Source organism: Rhinopithecus roxellana, chromosome 13 (genome assembly GCF_007565055.1).
Source record: "Rhinopithecus roxellana isolate Shanxi Qingling chromosome 13, ASM756505v1, whole genome shotgun sequence".
Taxonomy (NCBI): Eukaryota; Metazoa; Chordata; class Mammalia; order Primates; family Cercopithecidae; genus Rhinopithecus; species Rhinopithecus roxellana.
In genome coordinates this window covers 129,392,176-129,409,469 of record NC_044561.1, presented here as the reverse complement: position 1 = coordinate 129,409,469, position 17,294 = coordinate 129,392,176, and the positions used below count along the sequence as shown (strand labels likewise).

General features: G+C 43.8%; 1 protein-coding gene across 5 annotated transcripts in view; it reads right to left on the bottom strand.

The window, feature by feature from the left end:
• The window catches only part of ZFP64 (ZFP64 zinc finger protein), a 98,846-nt gene that overhangs the window by 65,224 nt on the left and 16,328 nt on the right, over positions 1 to 17,294 (bottom strand). For 4 of the 5 annotated variants that reach the window (XM_010363366.2, XM_010363364.2, XM_010363365.2 and 1 more), the window contains 3 exons: positions 6,574 to 6,735; positions 5,403 to 5,465; positions 791 to 1,042 (listed from right to left, as the gene is read on the bottom strand). In XM_010363366.2, the coding sequence (XP_010361668.1) occupies positions 791 to 1,042; positions 5,403 to 5,465; positions 6,574 to 6,735 (477 nt within the window). Of the gene's footprint in view, positions 1 to 790; positions 1,043 to 5,402; positions 5,466 to 6,573; positions 6,736 to 15,730; positions 15,848 to 17,294 lie in introns of those variants that run through there. The other variant, XM_030915506.1, reaches the window with a different exon arrangement.

Sequence of the window (17,294 nt, the reverse complement as noted above, 5' to 3'; positions counted from 1 at the left end):
AAATGACTGGAATGCCTCATCATTATGCAGAATTTATCAAAGATACATGGCTTATACCTGTATTTTATTTTGTGTGCCTCCTCAATTACATACTTTACAAGTGAATAAGTTACAAAGTTACATAAAGAGATATACATATGTATAAAGCTATAAACTTCACGGTTTTCTCCTATTTTACTGAGAAAGGCTCTTCAAGGCAGCTGAAAAGCAAAACTGCAAATGGGCCAAGCACAGTGGCTCACGCCTGTAATCCCAGCACTTTGAGAGGCTGAGGTGGGCAGACACTTGAGGTCAGGAGTTTAAGACTAGCCTGACCAATATGGCAAAACCCCATCTCTACTAAAAATAGAAAAAGTTAGCCGGGCACGGTACAACATGCCTGTAATCCCAGCACTTTGGGAGGTTGTGGTGGGCAGACCACTTGAGGTCAGGAGTTCAAGACCAGCCTGACCAATATGGCAAAATCCCATCTCTGCTAAAAATTTAAAAAATGAGCTGGGTGTGGTGCAACACACCTGTAATCCCAGCTTCTTGGGAGGCTGAGGCACAAGAATTGCTTGAGCCTGGGAGGTGGAGGTTGCAGTGAGCTGAGATAGCGCCACTGCACTCCAGTCAGGGCAACAGAGTGAGACAAAACAACAACAACAACAACAACAAAACAAAACAAAACTGCAAACAACGGGATGAGCAAAGGTTCCAACTCGATTTCTTCCATCGTGGCTGAATGCTTTAAGGTGATTATGATTTATGCCATAGGAAGTGTAGAGAGCAAATAACAGGCGGGACTCACCCGTGTGGGATCGCAGGTGGACGGTGAGCTGGCTGGAGTTGCGGCTGGCGTAGGGGCAGATCTGGCATTTGAAGGGCCGCTCGTCCGAGTGGATCCGCAGGTGCTTGTTGAGGCTGCTGCTGTCGGCAGCGGCGTAGTCACACGTCTTACACTTGTAGGGCTTCACGCCCGTGTGGCACCGCATGTGAGTTTTCAGCTTGTCCTTCCGGCTAAAGCACTTGCCACAGACTTCACACTTATGAGGTTTGTCTCCTTCAAACACACACACACACAGATGGCAGCAGGAAACAAGATTAAAAAAGGAAAAGGCTTATTTCCCACTGCCTTACGAAAAAAGTCATATACAACCACCAAAGAATATCCAGAAAACCCTGAAACACTGGGTGGATGATTGGCAAAGAGCTAACATCTTGGGAGAGGGGAATTTTCTTCCATTTTCCTTATTGATATTACTTGAATTTTTAAAATGATGAATATGAATTTCTTATAAATTTTTTATAAATTAAAAATAGAAGGCAATTAAAATCAAATTTTAAAGCATAGGTAAGTAAAATAATAACAGTTGTGTTAATTTTCTCTTATATTCACCCTCTCTTTTTTCCTTTTCACAACAGAGATGCACCTTAACATTTAGAACACCTAAGTTTCAGCAGAGTTCATGGCTGACCAGCGAAAGACTACACTTCTCAGCCTCGCCTGCAGCTAGGTGTGATCTGTGACTAAGTTTTTATCAAAGCAATGGCAGAGAAAGTAAAGTGTGTCTCTTTCACAAGAGGAAACTGCTTGCCTTTTACATTTTCTCTTTTCCTGCTTCTAGCCATGGCATGGGGGTAAGGCAGCAGGTGCGGGCAGGTGAGTGAGTGGGTGAGGACAGGCGAGTGAGCGGGTGAGGGCAGGTGAGTGAGCGGGTGAGGGTGGCATACCTGCAGATGGTGGAGTCATGTAACAGAATGAGGTGGGAGGAACTTAAGTGCCTGGATGGTCCCTAGGACAGAGCTGCCCACCTGCCACCTGTCCTGACCTGCCTGCTCACCTCCGGACAGTTACATGGGACAGATACAAACCCCTATCTTGCTTGTTAGAGCTGGTGTCTCAGTTTCATTCTTACAGCAGTTTAATCTGAACCTCACTAATGCACATGTCAACTTGACATCTGTGAACAACTGCTAACTTTTTGGTGTATATTTTTCCAATCTGTGTGTGTGTATGTTTTGGGTACATAAAAACTCCTGGCTAACATCAATTTAAACACTTTTCGAATGGCACTGAGCCTTTGAATTACTATATTTAATCCTTGCAACAGCTGGGATTAGAACCCAGGACCATCTTGTGTGTGTGTGTGTGTGTGTGTGTGTGTGTGTGTGTGTTTTGGCAAATACTGCACGGCCTTGCTATTGACTACTTTCTTGCACTTACAGTAATTTCTATCACTTGTTTCATATCATTACATATCCACAACATGGTTGTTAAGGCTGAAGTATTTCACTGTATGGATATGCATAAATTATTGAATCCATTCCTTACTTGGCCATGAAAAAGAGTAAGTCGATATGACATACTGATGTGAAATGATGTGCAAAAGTAAATGAAAAAAAACAAGTTGCACTGATAGCGTGTATTGTATTAACTTTATAAGACATGGAAAAAATTAAATGTGTGTGTTTTTAGACCTGGTCTAGGCATGCAAATATTTCAGAATGAGACATAGAGGTCTATTAGGACAGCTGACTTTTGGTCATGGAAGGAGGTGGCTGTGAGTTAGGATTTTCTTTTTTTTACATTATATATCAAATATTATCCTGACCAAATCGTAACTAGCCAAGTGCTAAAATAGTCAGCCAAAGCTGATCAGTCATCATAAAATAAATATTTGGGATTTAAGAATACATCTAAAAGTTTATTAAAGATCAGCATTTTGACTGGGCATGGTGGCTGTCGCCTGTAATTCCAGCACTTTGGGAGGCCGAGGCAGGCAGGTCACTTGAGGTCAGGAGTTCGAGACCAGCCTGGCCAACATGGTGAAACCCCGTCTGAACTAAAAATACAAAAATTAGCTGGGCATCGTGGCGGGTACCTGTAATCCCAGCTACTCTAGAGGCTGAAGCAGAAGAATCACTTGAACCCAGAAGGCGGAGGTTGCAGTGTGCCGAGATTGTGCCACTGCACTACAGCCTGGGTGACAGAGTGAGACTCCATCTCAAAAGGAAAAAAAAAAGCATTTTTATTATTAAACACTTTAGTAGGCCAGGCACAGTAGCTCACGCCTATAATCCCAGCACTCTGGGAGGCCGAGGCGGGCGGATCATGAGGTCAGGAGATCGAGACCATCCTGGCTAACATGGTGAAACCCCATCTCTACTAAAAATACAAAAAATTAGCTGGGCGTGGTGGCAGCCGCCTGTTGTCCCAGCTACTTGGGAGGATGAGGCAGGAGAATGGCGTGAACCTGGGAGGTGGAGCTTGCAGTGAACTGAGATCGCACCACTGCACTCTAGCCTGGGTGACAGAGCAAGACTCTGTCTCAAAAAAAAAAAGAAAAGAAAAAAAGAAACACAAAAACAAACAAAATTTTAGTCATCAAATTAAAAAGCCCAGTAACAACAATTTACCAGCATTGTCAGTGGCTCAGTAGTTCCTGTGGTCACTACACTGTGTATTTGCAACACTGGGCAGATGCTGGATGTTGGCAGAGCTCAATGGTTTTTGGCCAACTCAGCTGGTAAAGAGCCCTGTTGCTGTTGCTCCCCCAAATCCCAACCCCAGGGGTAATTAAGCATGCCCTCACTCTCTGAAGGTAACTAAGGTGAGGATACACTTAAACTTGAAAATGTAGACAGAGACACTTCAGTTATGCAGAAACTATCCTACAAACACCAGGTGGGCTAACTGTGTAGAAGATGTTTTCTGTGGATTTGCAGAAATAGACAAAGTTGTGGCCCTCACTTGTACTTTCACAACGCTTTCCCTATCATCATTAATAATTATAGTACTCAGCCGGATGTGGTAGCCCATGCCTGTAATCCCAGCACTTTGGGAGGCCAAAGCAGGTGGATCACCTGAGGTCGGGAGTTTGAGACCAGCCTGACCAACATGGAGAAACGTCATCTCTACTAAAAATACAAAAATTAGCCGGGTGTGTTGGTGTATGCCTGTAATCCCAGCTACTTGGGAGGCTGAGGCAGGAGAATTGCTTGAACCTGGGAGGCGGAGGTTGCGGTGAGCCAAGATCGCGCCACTGTACTCCAGCCTGGGCAACAAGAGTGAAACCCCGTCTCAAAAAAAACAAAAAACAAAAAACAAAACAAAACAAAAATTATAGTACTTTATTCTTTCAATAACAAATATGCTATGGCTTGATGGATGAAACCTCAACAGATGAAACCCACATGGAGAGTTTCATTGCTTATTACACTAGAATGCTTGCCAATCAATACTTGAAACTTAGTATTTGGATCATTAGAACAAATCCAGATGGCATGACACTGTGAGGCTGATTAGATATGATGGTGACCCCAGTGCAATAAGGCACTTATTGGTCATGGCCAAGGAATATAAGAAATAACTCTTGGCTACTCATCTTCCAAAGGCTGAAGCTAAATAGCAGGCTTTGGGCAATCAGTGAAGCCAAAGCCAAAAGTCACTGCATCTTATACACATTTATACTTTTTAAATTTAAATCTGTATCATTTGAATATGAGCATCTAACACTTTGTTAAAAAAGAGTCTAAAGGCAATTCCTTTTCCATGCAGAAAGTCTGGGAAACATAAAAATAATATATTAAAGAAAAATAAAATCACCGGAAATCATCACTTTTTTCTTTTCCCATGCATTGATCTTTTCCTCTTGTTTTAAAACAAGTATTTATTAAATTCTCCTTTCTAAATTACAAAAATAACACACACTCACTGTATTCAGTGATACAACATAAAGATACATAAAAGGAAAGTTTTGGCCAGGTGCAGTGGCTCACACCTATAATCCTAGCACTTTGGGAGGCCGACGTGGATGGATCGCTTGAGTCCAGACATTTAAGATCAGCCTGGGCAACATGGTGAGACCCCCCTCTCTATAAAAAACACAAAACATTAGCCAGGTGTGGTGACGCCTGCCTGTAGTCCCAGCTATTCTGGAGGCTGAGGTGGGCAGGTCAAGTGCCACTGCACTCCAGCCTGGGTGACAGAGTGAGACCCTGTCTCAAAAAATAAAAGAAAAAGACAAAAAAAGAGACAGTTTCTTTTCTCTCCCATTGTTCCTCTCTTTAATCATTACACACACACATGCACTTGTAGGATCATCTCCTCAAAATGAGAATATGTGCATTCAAATTTTAATTAATTTTGGCAGAATCATTTTCAAAATGGCTGTAGCAGTTCATATTCCCACTTAGCTAAGTTTGCTCACATCCTCTCCAGAGCTGGATTTTATTATGTTAAAGACTTTTCTGCCAAAATCATGTGTACAAATGGCACCTTATTTTTTGAAATCTGGACTTGTATTCCCGTAACAGCCAGTGACGTTTGGAGTGGTATCATTCATCTGACCTATGTGGGTCCCCAGCTCCTAGCACAGAGCAGGTGTTGAGGGCATATGTGCTAAAGAAATGCTATTTACCCGTGTGAATTTTTAAATGCCGCTCCATGTCCTTCATGCCATAAGCAGTCTTGAATTGGCAACCTAAAAAAAAAACGAAAAAAGGAAAGATTAATCATAAAGGGAAACTTAGTAACTTTTAGCGGGGAGAAAACTGGCAGAAACGTCCTTACCCAAGTGACAAGAGTTAACACCACAGTACGGGGAAAAAGAGATCTCACATGCCTTCGTATGTGATGACCAGGAAAGACACAATGTCATTTTGTGGTTCCTGCCAAAACTGCGTAACCTAAATCTAATCATAAGGAAACATCAAATAAACCCAAACTGAGGCCCTTTTGACAAAATCACTGGCCTATACTTTTCAAAAATGTCAAGCTTATGAAAGATAAATGCTTAACTGTTCCTGATTAGAGGAAATGAAAGCCATAAAATCTAAATGCAATCAGTAATCATTGGTTGGAAACTGGATCCTGAGGGGAAAAATGTCATTCTCTTGATAATGGTAGAAAGGACATCAGTGGGACACTTGATGATGAAATCTGACTCAGGTCAGTAGGTTAGATAATAGGACCTAAAAATGTTAGTTTTCTGATCTTGATGCTTGTCCTGTGGTATTTAAAAGAATATTCTGGTTTTTAGGAAATACACACTGAAGTATTTAGGAACAAAAGGGCATCGCATTGTCAGCAACTTTCAAATGGTTTGGGGAAAACTACACTTGTATATATATTTGTATATATACAAAGAATGACAAAGCAAATATAATAAAATGGTAACATCTGGGGAATCTAGATGAAGGGCACACAGGGATTTTTTTGGTACAATTTTTGCAAACTTTCTGTATGTCCGATATTATTTCCAAGTACATTAAAACCAAGGTAAGGAAAGAAAATTTTTACTGGATATCTTCCTAAGCTATAGCATAGGAAAAAAATTTACAGCAACCTGAAATTTTCATGAGTTCCACTTCAAAGGCCTATGGCTAGAAAAGTCTTAGAACCCAGGTGCAGAATGACCACAGTGGGAGACAGGTTGTATGTGCTGATGCAAATTCCAGAGGGCCCTGATTTTTATGCCAGGTAGTTTGGGGCACTTCCATGAGCACTTGTCAGGAACTCATGAGGAAAAACCCTGGAGCCTGGTTAAATGTCACACCTTCTACACAAGTAGAACATAACGCTGCCTTTACCTGGATAGCAACAGTTAAGCCTTTTCTGAGCAGGTGGCGTTGTGGGCTTTTTGGTGCGTGACTTGGCAGGGAGAGAGATGACAGTGGCTGTTTGGTTTTCATTACTTTCCGTGGGCAGATAAGTTTGATAGCCATGTTCAAAAACAAATTCTGGAGCTGAAACTAAAAGATATGGTGATTATTAATTTTCTTAATATAAATGCCCTCTAGCTATGCCCTCTGCCTGCTTTCCTTTGCAGAGCGAATGCACATACTAGTTTGCTTTCCCAGCCTCCTTTGTGGCTTCAGAGTGATCATGTGACCCAGTTCTAGCTAATGAGACACTAGATAGCATTTGCTGGGAGGCTTCTGTAAAAGATTTTCCTCCCTGATTTAAAATAGCATGGGGGGAAAGGGTAGGCAGGGCAGATGGAAAACGACGCAGTTGAGAAAAACTCATCTTGTTGCCCTGGCTGCCGTACTTCCTATCTTTGTACATGCTGCAATGATGATGCAATGCCCGGATCTGTGGCAGCCATTCTATAACCCTAAGGGTAAACATGAAAATCAGATGCTGAATCAGAACTCCGAAACCACCCAAATCTATACGTTTTTCTTTTTCTTTTTTTTTTTTTTCCTGAGATAGGGTCCCACTTTGTCACCTAGGCTGGGGCGCAGTGGCGCAATCACAGCACACTGCAGCCTCGGCCTCCTAGGGTTGAGCAATTCTCCCACCTCAGCCTCACGAGTAGCTGGGACTACAGGCATGCACCGCCATGTCCGGCTAATTTTTGTATTTTTTGTAGAGACTGGGGTCTTGACATGCTGTGCAGGCTGGTCTCAAACTCCTGAGCTCAAACGATCTACTTGTCTTGGCCTCCTACAGTGTTAGCCACCATGCCTGCCCTAGACTTCTTAAATGAACAAATGAACAAGAAATGTCCCTATAATTTATGTCTCTATAATTTATGCCAGGTAAGTTTTCTGTTAGCTGCAGCCAAATGCCTTAGGTGCTTTCATAAGCTATAGGACAAAATCCTAATAAAACACCAAAAGGGAACTGATAGAAGGGATTTGGGGCAAAACTAGTCTAATTGACATTCTCCTCAGCATTTTCCCCCTCAAAAAATTTCCTTGTACTCTTACTGAGGTTCTGATGCAAAAAGAAAAAAAAAAATAGCAAAACACAGACTTAATATAAAATATAATTGTAGGCCAGGTGTGGTGGTTCACACCTGTAATCCCATTATTTGGGGGGCCGAGGCGGGTGGATCACCTGAGGTCAGGAGTTTAAGACTAGCCTGGTCAACATGGTGAAACCCCGTCTCTACTAAAAATACAAAAATTAGCCAGGCATGGTGGCAGGTGCCTGAAATCCTAGCTACTCTGGAGGCTGAGGCAAGAGAACTGCTTGAACGTGGGAGGTGAAGGTTGCAGTGAGCCGAGATTGTGGCATTGCACTCCAGCCTGGGTGACAAGAGCGAAACTCCATCTCAAAAAATAAATAAATAAATTTTAAAAGACAAGATAGGCAGTCTCAAATATTTTCGTTATAAAAAATTCTGTGACTACTTTGCTAACTACATTTATAGTCTGGGACTTAAGCATGTTTCTTTCCTCCCTTCCCTCCCTTCCCTTCTTCCCTCCTTTCTTTCCCTTTCCTTCCTCCCTCCCTCCCTCCCTCCCTCCCTCCTTCTCTTCCCCTCCCTTCCTTCTTTCCTTCTCTCCTTCTCTCCCTCTCCTCCCCTCCCCTCCTTTCCCCTCCCCTTCCTTCCTTCCTCCCTTCCCTCCTCTTTCTCTTTTTGGTTCTATCTTTCTTAGAATGTAATTTGTCACATGAAGATTTGTCTTCAAATATGGAGTAAATATGACCAATGGAGGCTTGTTCAATGAGTGAACCTTTCAGGCTAATAGGCCTTAGTGATGATTTTGAAAGCCACTGTAATATTCTGTTTCCCAAACTTCAGTCACTCAGACACCACCTTTGACATTTTTGACATTTATTTACAGATGATGTTAGGCACAGGCCTAACATCACTATTTATTTTAGCTTTGTCCAAAGCACTAATATCCATGCCACAGGCTCCAGGTGCTAGTTATGTTTGCTCTTAAAACAAACACTATATTTCTTTGAATCTAGGATATTTTAGATTGTAAAATGCATCATAATTTCATATACGATGAAAAGGCTGCCAATTAAACACATGATGACACTGCTTTCTTTTTTGAGGTATTTTATTTTATATTTATCAAATGGGCTTTTCTTGACTTCTTTGGACATTTGGCAGGAAACTCAGGTTCCTGATGTCCATCTCTTTGGCACCTTCAGTAGTGACCATATCACTCTGATACATGTCAAATGATACCTTGGTGCTGTCAGCATTTGGTATTTGAGTAAAGCCATAGGTTTCCATTTTTCTCAATGGAAGTATGTGTAGGGAAGTCAAGGGCTTCGGTTTAAAGTCAGCTGAAAGATTCCGACAAACTGATGTTTCCTGTCTTCATGCCAAGTATCTCTGATGCATGAATCAGTTGCACCTGCCTCTTGTTGAAATGTTTTCATTTACTCTGTGGGATCTGGCTATTTCCCCTGGTTTCTCTTGCTCTGCTTGGGTCCTCAAAGCATGGTCCCTAGCCAGCAGCATTGGAGCTGCCTGGGAACTTGTTACCAAGGCAAATTTTTTGGGCCCCATCTCAGACCTACTGAATCAGACACTCTGGGGGTGCACCCAACAATCTGTGCTCTAACAAGCCCTCCAGGTGATCCTGATACACACTCAAATTTAAGAACCACTAGCAGAGACCATCCTTTTCCATCTATCTTGGCAGTAGAACTTAACCCAGCTCTGTCTATATGAGGAATTCCCCCTTTCTCGGTTGTTGCTTTGCAAGAACGTGCAATTGCCGTCACTCCTCCAACAATGCAGATTTGCTTCATTAATATCAAATTTACCCCTGTTACTGTTTTCAGGCATTTCTGGGTAAGCAATTACTTTTCATCTTCAACTTGCTTCATTATGCAACATCTTGGAAGACATTTTAAACAGCAATTAAACTCAAGACATATAGTTCCAAAATTGCACACAACGCAGCTGAGGTGAGAAAAATGTGACCCACTGAAATCAGGTTTGTTCATATGCACAGCAAAGTAATGTTTTTGGACTGCCTGTTGGTTGACAGAAATCTCACTGATTCTAAAATGCATCGCTGTTTCAGATATGTTAAAATGCATCTTCAAACTGATATAAGTTCAGGTTTGACCATTCACTGTGGATGTGACCTCAGGCCAGTCATATAACTTCATTGAACTTGTTTTCTCACTATAAATGGGGATAATCACCATGCCTGCTTCATAAGGATGTTGCAAAGTTTAACACGAGAATTCAGTAGCACAGGATGTGGCCATGGTTGAATCTCAATAAATGTCAAAGGGGATATATTACAGTTCAATAGAACCAGATTCTGGCACTTGTGCATCAAACTCTCAACTGAAATGCTCATGAGCTAGGATGATCAACCATCCCTGTTTGCCTTGGACTGGGGTTTCTCAAGAACTTTTGGTGCTAAAACCAGGGTGCTGGGTCATGGTCATACTCCCATGGCCTCCCAACCTTCTGCTCTACAACTTCCTGTACAAGTGACCCCCTGTGCTGGAAGGTGTTCACTGTGGGATGAGTATGGATGGCCAGGCCCTCCCTACAAGTCAGCTCACAGGCTCCTCAGCACTCTCTTGAAAGGTAGGTGGTAGGCCCTTCACCCTCCTGCCACTTTCTGCTCTCCCCAGGGATTGGCTGGGCTCCATCTCTTAACTGTCCTCTACCATAAGCCTGGGCAAGTCCCAGCAGAGGGAAATGCAGTAGTATTTTGTATATCAACTCCTTCTCAGATGTATAATTTGCAAATATTTTCTCATTCCATAGGCTGTATTTTCATTTCCGCTGTTTCCTTTGATGTACACAAGTTTTAAGATTTAATGTACTCCCAGCTGGGTACAGTGGCTCATACCTGCAATCCTGGCACTTTGGGAGCCCAAGGCAGGTGGATCACGTGATGTAGGGAGTTCGAGACCAGCCTGACTAACATGGAGAAACCCCATCTCTACTAAAAATACAAAATTAGCCAGGCGTGGTGGCACATGCCTGTAATACCAGCTACCTGGGAGGCTGAGGCAGGAGAATCACTTGAACCTGGGAGGTGGAGGTTGCAGTGAGCCCAGATCACGTGACTGCACTCCAGCCTGGGCAACAAGAGCAAAATTCCATCTCAAAAACAAAACAAAACAAAACAAAAATTTAATGTAGTCCCATTTGTCTATTTTCACTTTTGTTGCCTGTGCTTTGGTGTCTTGGAGAGGAAGCAGGAAGCATCATGAGTGGGTAGGTTAAACACAGCAAAGAGCCGGGTGCGGTGGCTCACGCCTGTAATCCCAGCACTTTGGGAGGCTGAGGCAGACGGCTCATTTGAGATCAGGAGTTTGAGACCAGCCTGGCCAACCTGGTGAGACCCTGTCTCTACTAAAAACACAAAAATTAGCCGGGCGTGCTGGTGTGCACCTGTAGTCCCAGCTACTCAGGAGGCTGAGGCAGGAGAATCGCTTGGACTTGGGAGACAGAGGTTGCAGTGAGCTGAGATCATGCCACTACACTCCAGTCTGGGTGACAGAGGCAGACAGTCTCAAACAAACAAACAAAAAAACAAAAAATAAACAAACAAACAAAAAACAGCAAAGGGATTCAGGAACCCAGGTGCAGGGATTATTTTGGGGGCAGGGCTAATCCCATGTAACCTGAGTCATCCCAAAGTAGATGGCTATAGACCAGAAAGGGTTTGCTCCAGAGCTTAGGCTGTGAGGTCTTACCTCCTTGATCCTCAGTTTCTTTACCTGGAGAATGGGGACAATTTCCATTCCTGTCTCCTAGGACGTTATGATGATCAGAAACCAGGCATGTAAAGTTGCTGTTACTGATGACTTTATTCACTAATTTATTCAGCAAATGTTTATGAGGTACTGTACTGACTGTGTGCCAGGAACTGTTTTAAGCACTAGAAACAGAGCCCTGACCCAAAGAGACAAAAATCCTTGCTCTCATGGAGCTGACATTCTAGTTAGGAGTGGTGCAGGCAATAAGTATTTAAATACACAGTGTGTAAATCAGGTGGTGTAAATATTATGGAGAAAAATAAAGCAGGACTTTGGGAGGCTGAGACGGGCGGATCACGAGGTCAGGAGATCGGGACCATCCTGGCTAACACAGTGAAACCTCGTCTCTACTAAAAAATACAAAAAACTAGCCGGGCAAGGTGGCGGGCGCCTGTAGTCCCAGCTACTCGGGAGACTGAGGCAGGAGAATGGCGTAAACCCTGGAGGCGGAGCTTGCAGTGAGCTGAGATCCGGCCACTGCACTCAGTCTGGGCGACAGAGCGAGACTCCGTCTCAAAAAAAAAAAAAGAGAGAGAAAAGAAAAAGAAAGCGGGGAAAGGAACCAGAAAATGCTGGTGGGCATGTACTTTTTTTGTTTGCTTGTTTTTTGTTTTTTGAGACAGAATATTGCTTTGTCCAGTGTCATGATGTCCGCTCACTGCAAGTTCCGCCCCCTCGGGTTGACGCCATTCTCCTGCTTCAGCCTCCCAAGTAGCTGGGACTACAGGCGCCCGCCACCACGCCCGGCTAATTTTTTTGTTTTAGTAGAGACAGGGTTTCACCATGTTAGCCAGGATGGTCTCAATCTCCTGACCTCGTGATCCGCCCGTCTCGGCCTCCCAAAGTGCTGAGATTACAGGCGTGAGCCACCGCATCCAGCGGCATGCAGTTTTAAGTAGGTCCAGGAAGGCCTCAGTGAGAAGGTAACATATGAATATAAAACATGGAAGCATATAATTACTATATTAATAGTATTCTGTTGCAGGTGTCCAGAATTCAATAGCAACAAAGGGGCATCGGGTGCTGAAGACTCTCATCCAGATAGTCAGCTTGCTGGCGCCTCCTGGCTGGATTTATCAAGGGCATCCCTTCACACACACATGGCCTTTCTAGAATCTGCTGTGAACAGCAGGACCTGCAGAGACACCCCAGGGAAAGGCTTATGGTAATCACTGAGGGACTGCTGGTGACCAGAGGCCTTCCTCATTCCCTTTGGTTGTTCGCATGTGATCTGATGGCGCAATAGCCACTCATCCCCGGGGTGTGTGTGTGTGTGTTTGTGTGTGTGTGTGTCTGTCTGTCTCTGTGCGTGTGTGAGCATGCATGGTCAGACTGACCTTGGACCAATTTGGGTGTTTTATTTTATTTTATTTTTGAGATGGAGTCTTGCTCTGTTGCCCAGGCTGGAGTAAAATGGCACCATCTCGACTCACTGTAACCTCCCTCTCCCGGGTTCAAGTGATTCTCCTGCTTCAGCCTCCCTAGTGGCTGGGATTACAGGCACGTACCACCACACCTGGCTAATTTTTGTATTTTTAGTAGAGACAGAGTTTCATCATGTTGGCCAGGCTGGTCTCAAATTTCTGACCTCAGGTGATCCATCTGCTCGGCCTCCCCAATTTCTTTTTTCTTTTTTTTTTTTTTTGAGATGGAGTCTTGCTCTGTCACCCAGGCTAGAGTGCAATGGCATGATCTCGGCTCACTGCAACCTCTGCCTCCTGGGTTCAAGTGATTCTCTTGCCTCAACCTCCTGAGTAGCTGGAACTACTCAGTCCCAGTCATGGTGCCTGCCACCATGCCCAGTTAGTTTTTGTATCTTTAGTAAAGATGGAGTTTCACCGTGTTGGCCAGGCTGGTCTCACACTCCTGACCTCAAGTGATCCGCCTGCCTCGGCCTCCCAAAGTGTTGGGATTACAGGCGTGAGCCACCGCGCCTGACCAACTGGGTGTTTGTATGCAATTTGATGCCAGAGTATCTACTCATCCCCAGGTGAGTCTGTGTGTGTGTGTGTGGTCAGACTGAACTTGGACAAACTTGGGTATGTGCATGTGATTTGATGCTGGAGCCGCCACTCATTGACAGGGGTGTGTGTGTGTGTGTGTGTGTCTGTGTGTGTGTCTCTGTGTGTGTGTGTGCACAGTCAGATTGACCCTGGACCAACCTCTGTCTCCACTCAATAGCTGTAGAGCCTTGACCAAGTCACTTCTCTGCTCTTCAGTTCTTTTGTTGGTAAAATGGGGATATTGCAGTGATCTCAGAGCTTAGATCTTGTTGCTCTAGTAAAGATTCAAGGGAAGGATAAGGCGTACTGCAAGCCGGGCACACTGCAAGTTCTTGAGAGTTCTCAGTGGACATTATGGTAACCATGCACAATAGGTTATTATTTGTCTTTATTCAGGTTTGGCATAATGAGTGACATGGGCCTTGGGGAATCTCAGAGCACCCTAGAAGAAAGTGAAATGCCCCACATCTGCTGAGGCGGGATGACTCATAACCTTGGGGGGAAGTGCTTCCAGTAGAGGTGTGACTTGCCCACCCCCCAAGAATATTCTCTAGTCCCTCTTTTCACCGAGAATGCAGCAAGGGCCACCTCTTTATGTAGGGGTCTTATGTCTAACTTTTTGCAAGAGCTCAGGGCTTCAGCCCCTACCCTGGTATGGCCATTAAAATCAAGTCTCCTGTTTAGTGAGATCAGACCCTGTCCCCGATACCACAAGAAGCTCACAGCCTCATACACCTGCTGCTGCTTTTGGTTTTGTTTTCTGGCTCCAGGGGATTTCCCTTCTTTCCTGTGTGTTCAGGTGTGCATCTGAGAATTGCTTATTGTATTTAGTTCTGGTTTGTAGCAGGGACATACTGAGTTGTTTGATCATGATGTTGCTTAAAATGTATGACTATTATATGAATTTCATAGATAATCCAAATCGATTTCTCTGAAGTTTGTCTCTGTGGTGCCTTAGGGCTCACATGAACCAACTGTAGCTCCTTTCCTACCAAATTGCCTTTCAGACATCTCAAGACAGCTTTGATATCTCCCTATCTAATTTGCTTCCTCCTTCCCTTCTTCAACTTAAAAATTCCATTTAACAAATCCTTTTCTCTTTTTAAATTACAATGTTAATTTTTGCAAAATAAAAGTTAACATGAATTTTACGATTTTCTTCTCTACATAGAAAAGTGCAGAGAAGAAAAAACTAGGCTAAGTTTTTTTTTTTGTTGTCCAGGCTCATTCCTATAATCCCAGCAATTTGGGAGGCTGAGGCAGGATGATCACTTGAGACCAGGAGTTTGAGATCAGCCTGAGCAACAAAGGGAGATGCTGTCTCCACAAAAACATACAAAAAATAGCTAGGTGTGATGGTGTGTGCCTGTATCCCAGCTAATTGTGGGGCTGAGGTGGAAGGATGGCTTAAGCTCAGGAGTTCTAGGCTGCAGTGAGCTAGGATGGCACCAGTGCACTCCAGCCTGGGTGACAGAGCAAGGCTGTCTCTAGAAAAACAAAACAAAAAACTTCCCAATGCTGTCAAAACATGGCAATACACATCCTTGCTTTTTTTTTGAGATGGAGTCTGGCTCTGTTGCCTAGGCTGAATGCAGTGGTGTAGTCTTGGCTCACAGCAACCTTCGCCACCCAGATTCAAGTGATTCTCCTGCCTCAGCCTCCCAAATAGCTGGGACTAAAGGTGCGTGCCACCAGGCCCGGCTAATTTTTGTATTTTAAGAAGAGATGGGGGTTTCACCATGTTGGCCAGGATCGTCTTGAACTCCTGACCTCAAGTAATCTGCCTGCCTCGACCTCCCAAAGTGCTGGGATTACAGATGTGAGCCACTGGTGCCCAGCCTACATCCTTACTTTTTATACAAAGCTCCTATCGCTACTGTGATTAAATACTTACTTGAGAAATTATTTAATGACTATTCTCTCTTCTATTTGGTTGGAGGAGTTAAGTGAGGACAGACCCTTGTTTCTTTCCATTACTGTTCCCCCTGCACCTACCACAGAACCAGGTGAAGCGGAGGAGCTCAAAGAACATTTGTTGAATTAATGATCAGCTAAAAGGCTAACCTCTTTTTTATATAGAAAATATATTTTAAGGCTGGGCGTGGTGGCTTACGCCTGTAATCCCAGCACTTTGGGAGGCTGAGGCAGGCAGATCACCTGAGGTCAGGAGTTCGAGACCAGCCTGGCCAACATAGCAAAACCTCGTCTGTGTTTTGTAAAGATACAAAAATTAGCTGGGTGTGGTGGCAGGTACCTGTAATCCCAGCTACTCGGGAGGCTGAGGCAGGAGAATTGCTTGAACCCGGGAGGCGGAGGTTACAGCGAGCCAAGATCACATCATTGCTCTCCAGCCTGGGCAACAGAGCGAGACTCCGTCTCAAAAAAAATAAAAAAGTAAATATATTTTAAAAGTATAAAATGTATCTTTAAAGTATAAAACTAGGATCATGGCTTAAATCATTTTTTTTTTAATTAAACACTTTTGCCATGTTAAAACATCATGTTGTCATTCATCGAAAATACAACCTCTAATGGCCACATAATATTTCATCATTTTGGTTGCTGAATAGTTTAATTAACCATTTCCCTTTCTTGGACGTGGAGGAGATAACTAGGAATTGACTTTTATGAGTAAAACCTGTCCAGAAGTTTAAATTTATCCCTCGTTTCTTTGGGTACATTCCTTGAAATTGAAGAGTTGGGTTAAAATGGTATGAATGTTTTATTACTTGGTGATTATATAACATCCTTTCAGAAAACTGAAATAATTTGCATTTTCCCCTTAACCTTGGCTGTCACAGAGAGACTTGACAGGACAAAATGAGATCACTTGAGTTTAATTTGCATTTCCTTTATATGTAATTAGTGAGATTAAACTCCCTTTCAACATTTATTCTTCCAATGACATGCCTTATTTGGTGAACTTCCTGTTTATTCTATTAGCTTGTTTTTTTTCTATTGGAATTTTTATTTTTTTCCTGATTTGTAAATGCTTTTTACAGATTAAGGATACTGTCTTGTTTTGTTTTGTTTTGTTTTGTTTTGTTTTGGAGAAAGAGCCTGGCTCTATCTCCCAGGCTGGAGGGCAGTGGCATGTGCCTCCCGCTTGCCTGGGATTCCAGGCGCCGGCCACCATGCCGGGCTAATTTTTGTATTTTGGTAGAGACAGGGATTCACCATGTTGGCCAGGCTGGTCTCAAACTCCTGACCTCAAGGGATCTGAGAGCCTAGGACTCCCAAAGTGGTGGAATTACAGGCGTGAGCCACCAGATAGTGAATTCTTAGTTTACATTTGGGATACTTGCCTGGAGATCAAGAACCCTAAATGAGAATCCTAAGCATGAACAACACTGCAAAAAACAACACACACACACAAAAATCAAGAGACCTGAATATATGATAATATCCTGCTGGGCGCGGTGGCGCACGCCTGGAATCCCAGCACTTAGGGAGGCCGAGGACGAAGGATCGCTTGAGCCCGGGAATTCAAGACCAGGCTGGTCAACATGGCGAAACCCCGTCTCTACAAAAAACACAAAAATGACCTGGGTGTGCTGGCACACACCTGTTATCCCAGCTACTTGGGAAGCTGAGGCAGGAGAATCTCTTGAACCCGGGAGGCAGAGGTTGCGGTGAGCCGCGATCGCACCACTACGCTCCAGCCTGGGTGACAGAGCGAGACTCCGTCCCCCTCCCTTCCCATCCCCGCCCCCAAAAGGATTCACTTTCTGAGAGAAAATTCACCCTTTTCACTTACGCTGTTCCCAAAGCGCCTTTACCGTCCACAGTGGGCATTAGACCGGCCCAAACACTCCTCC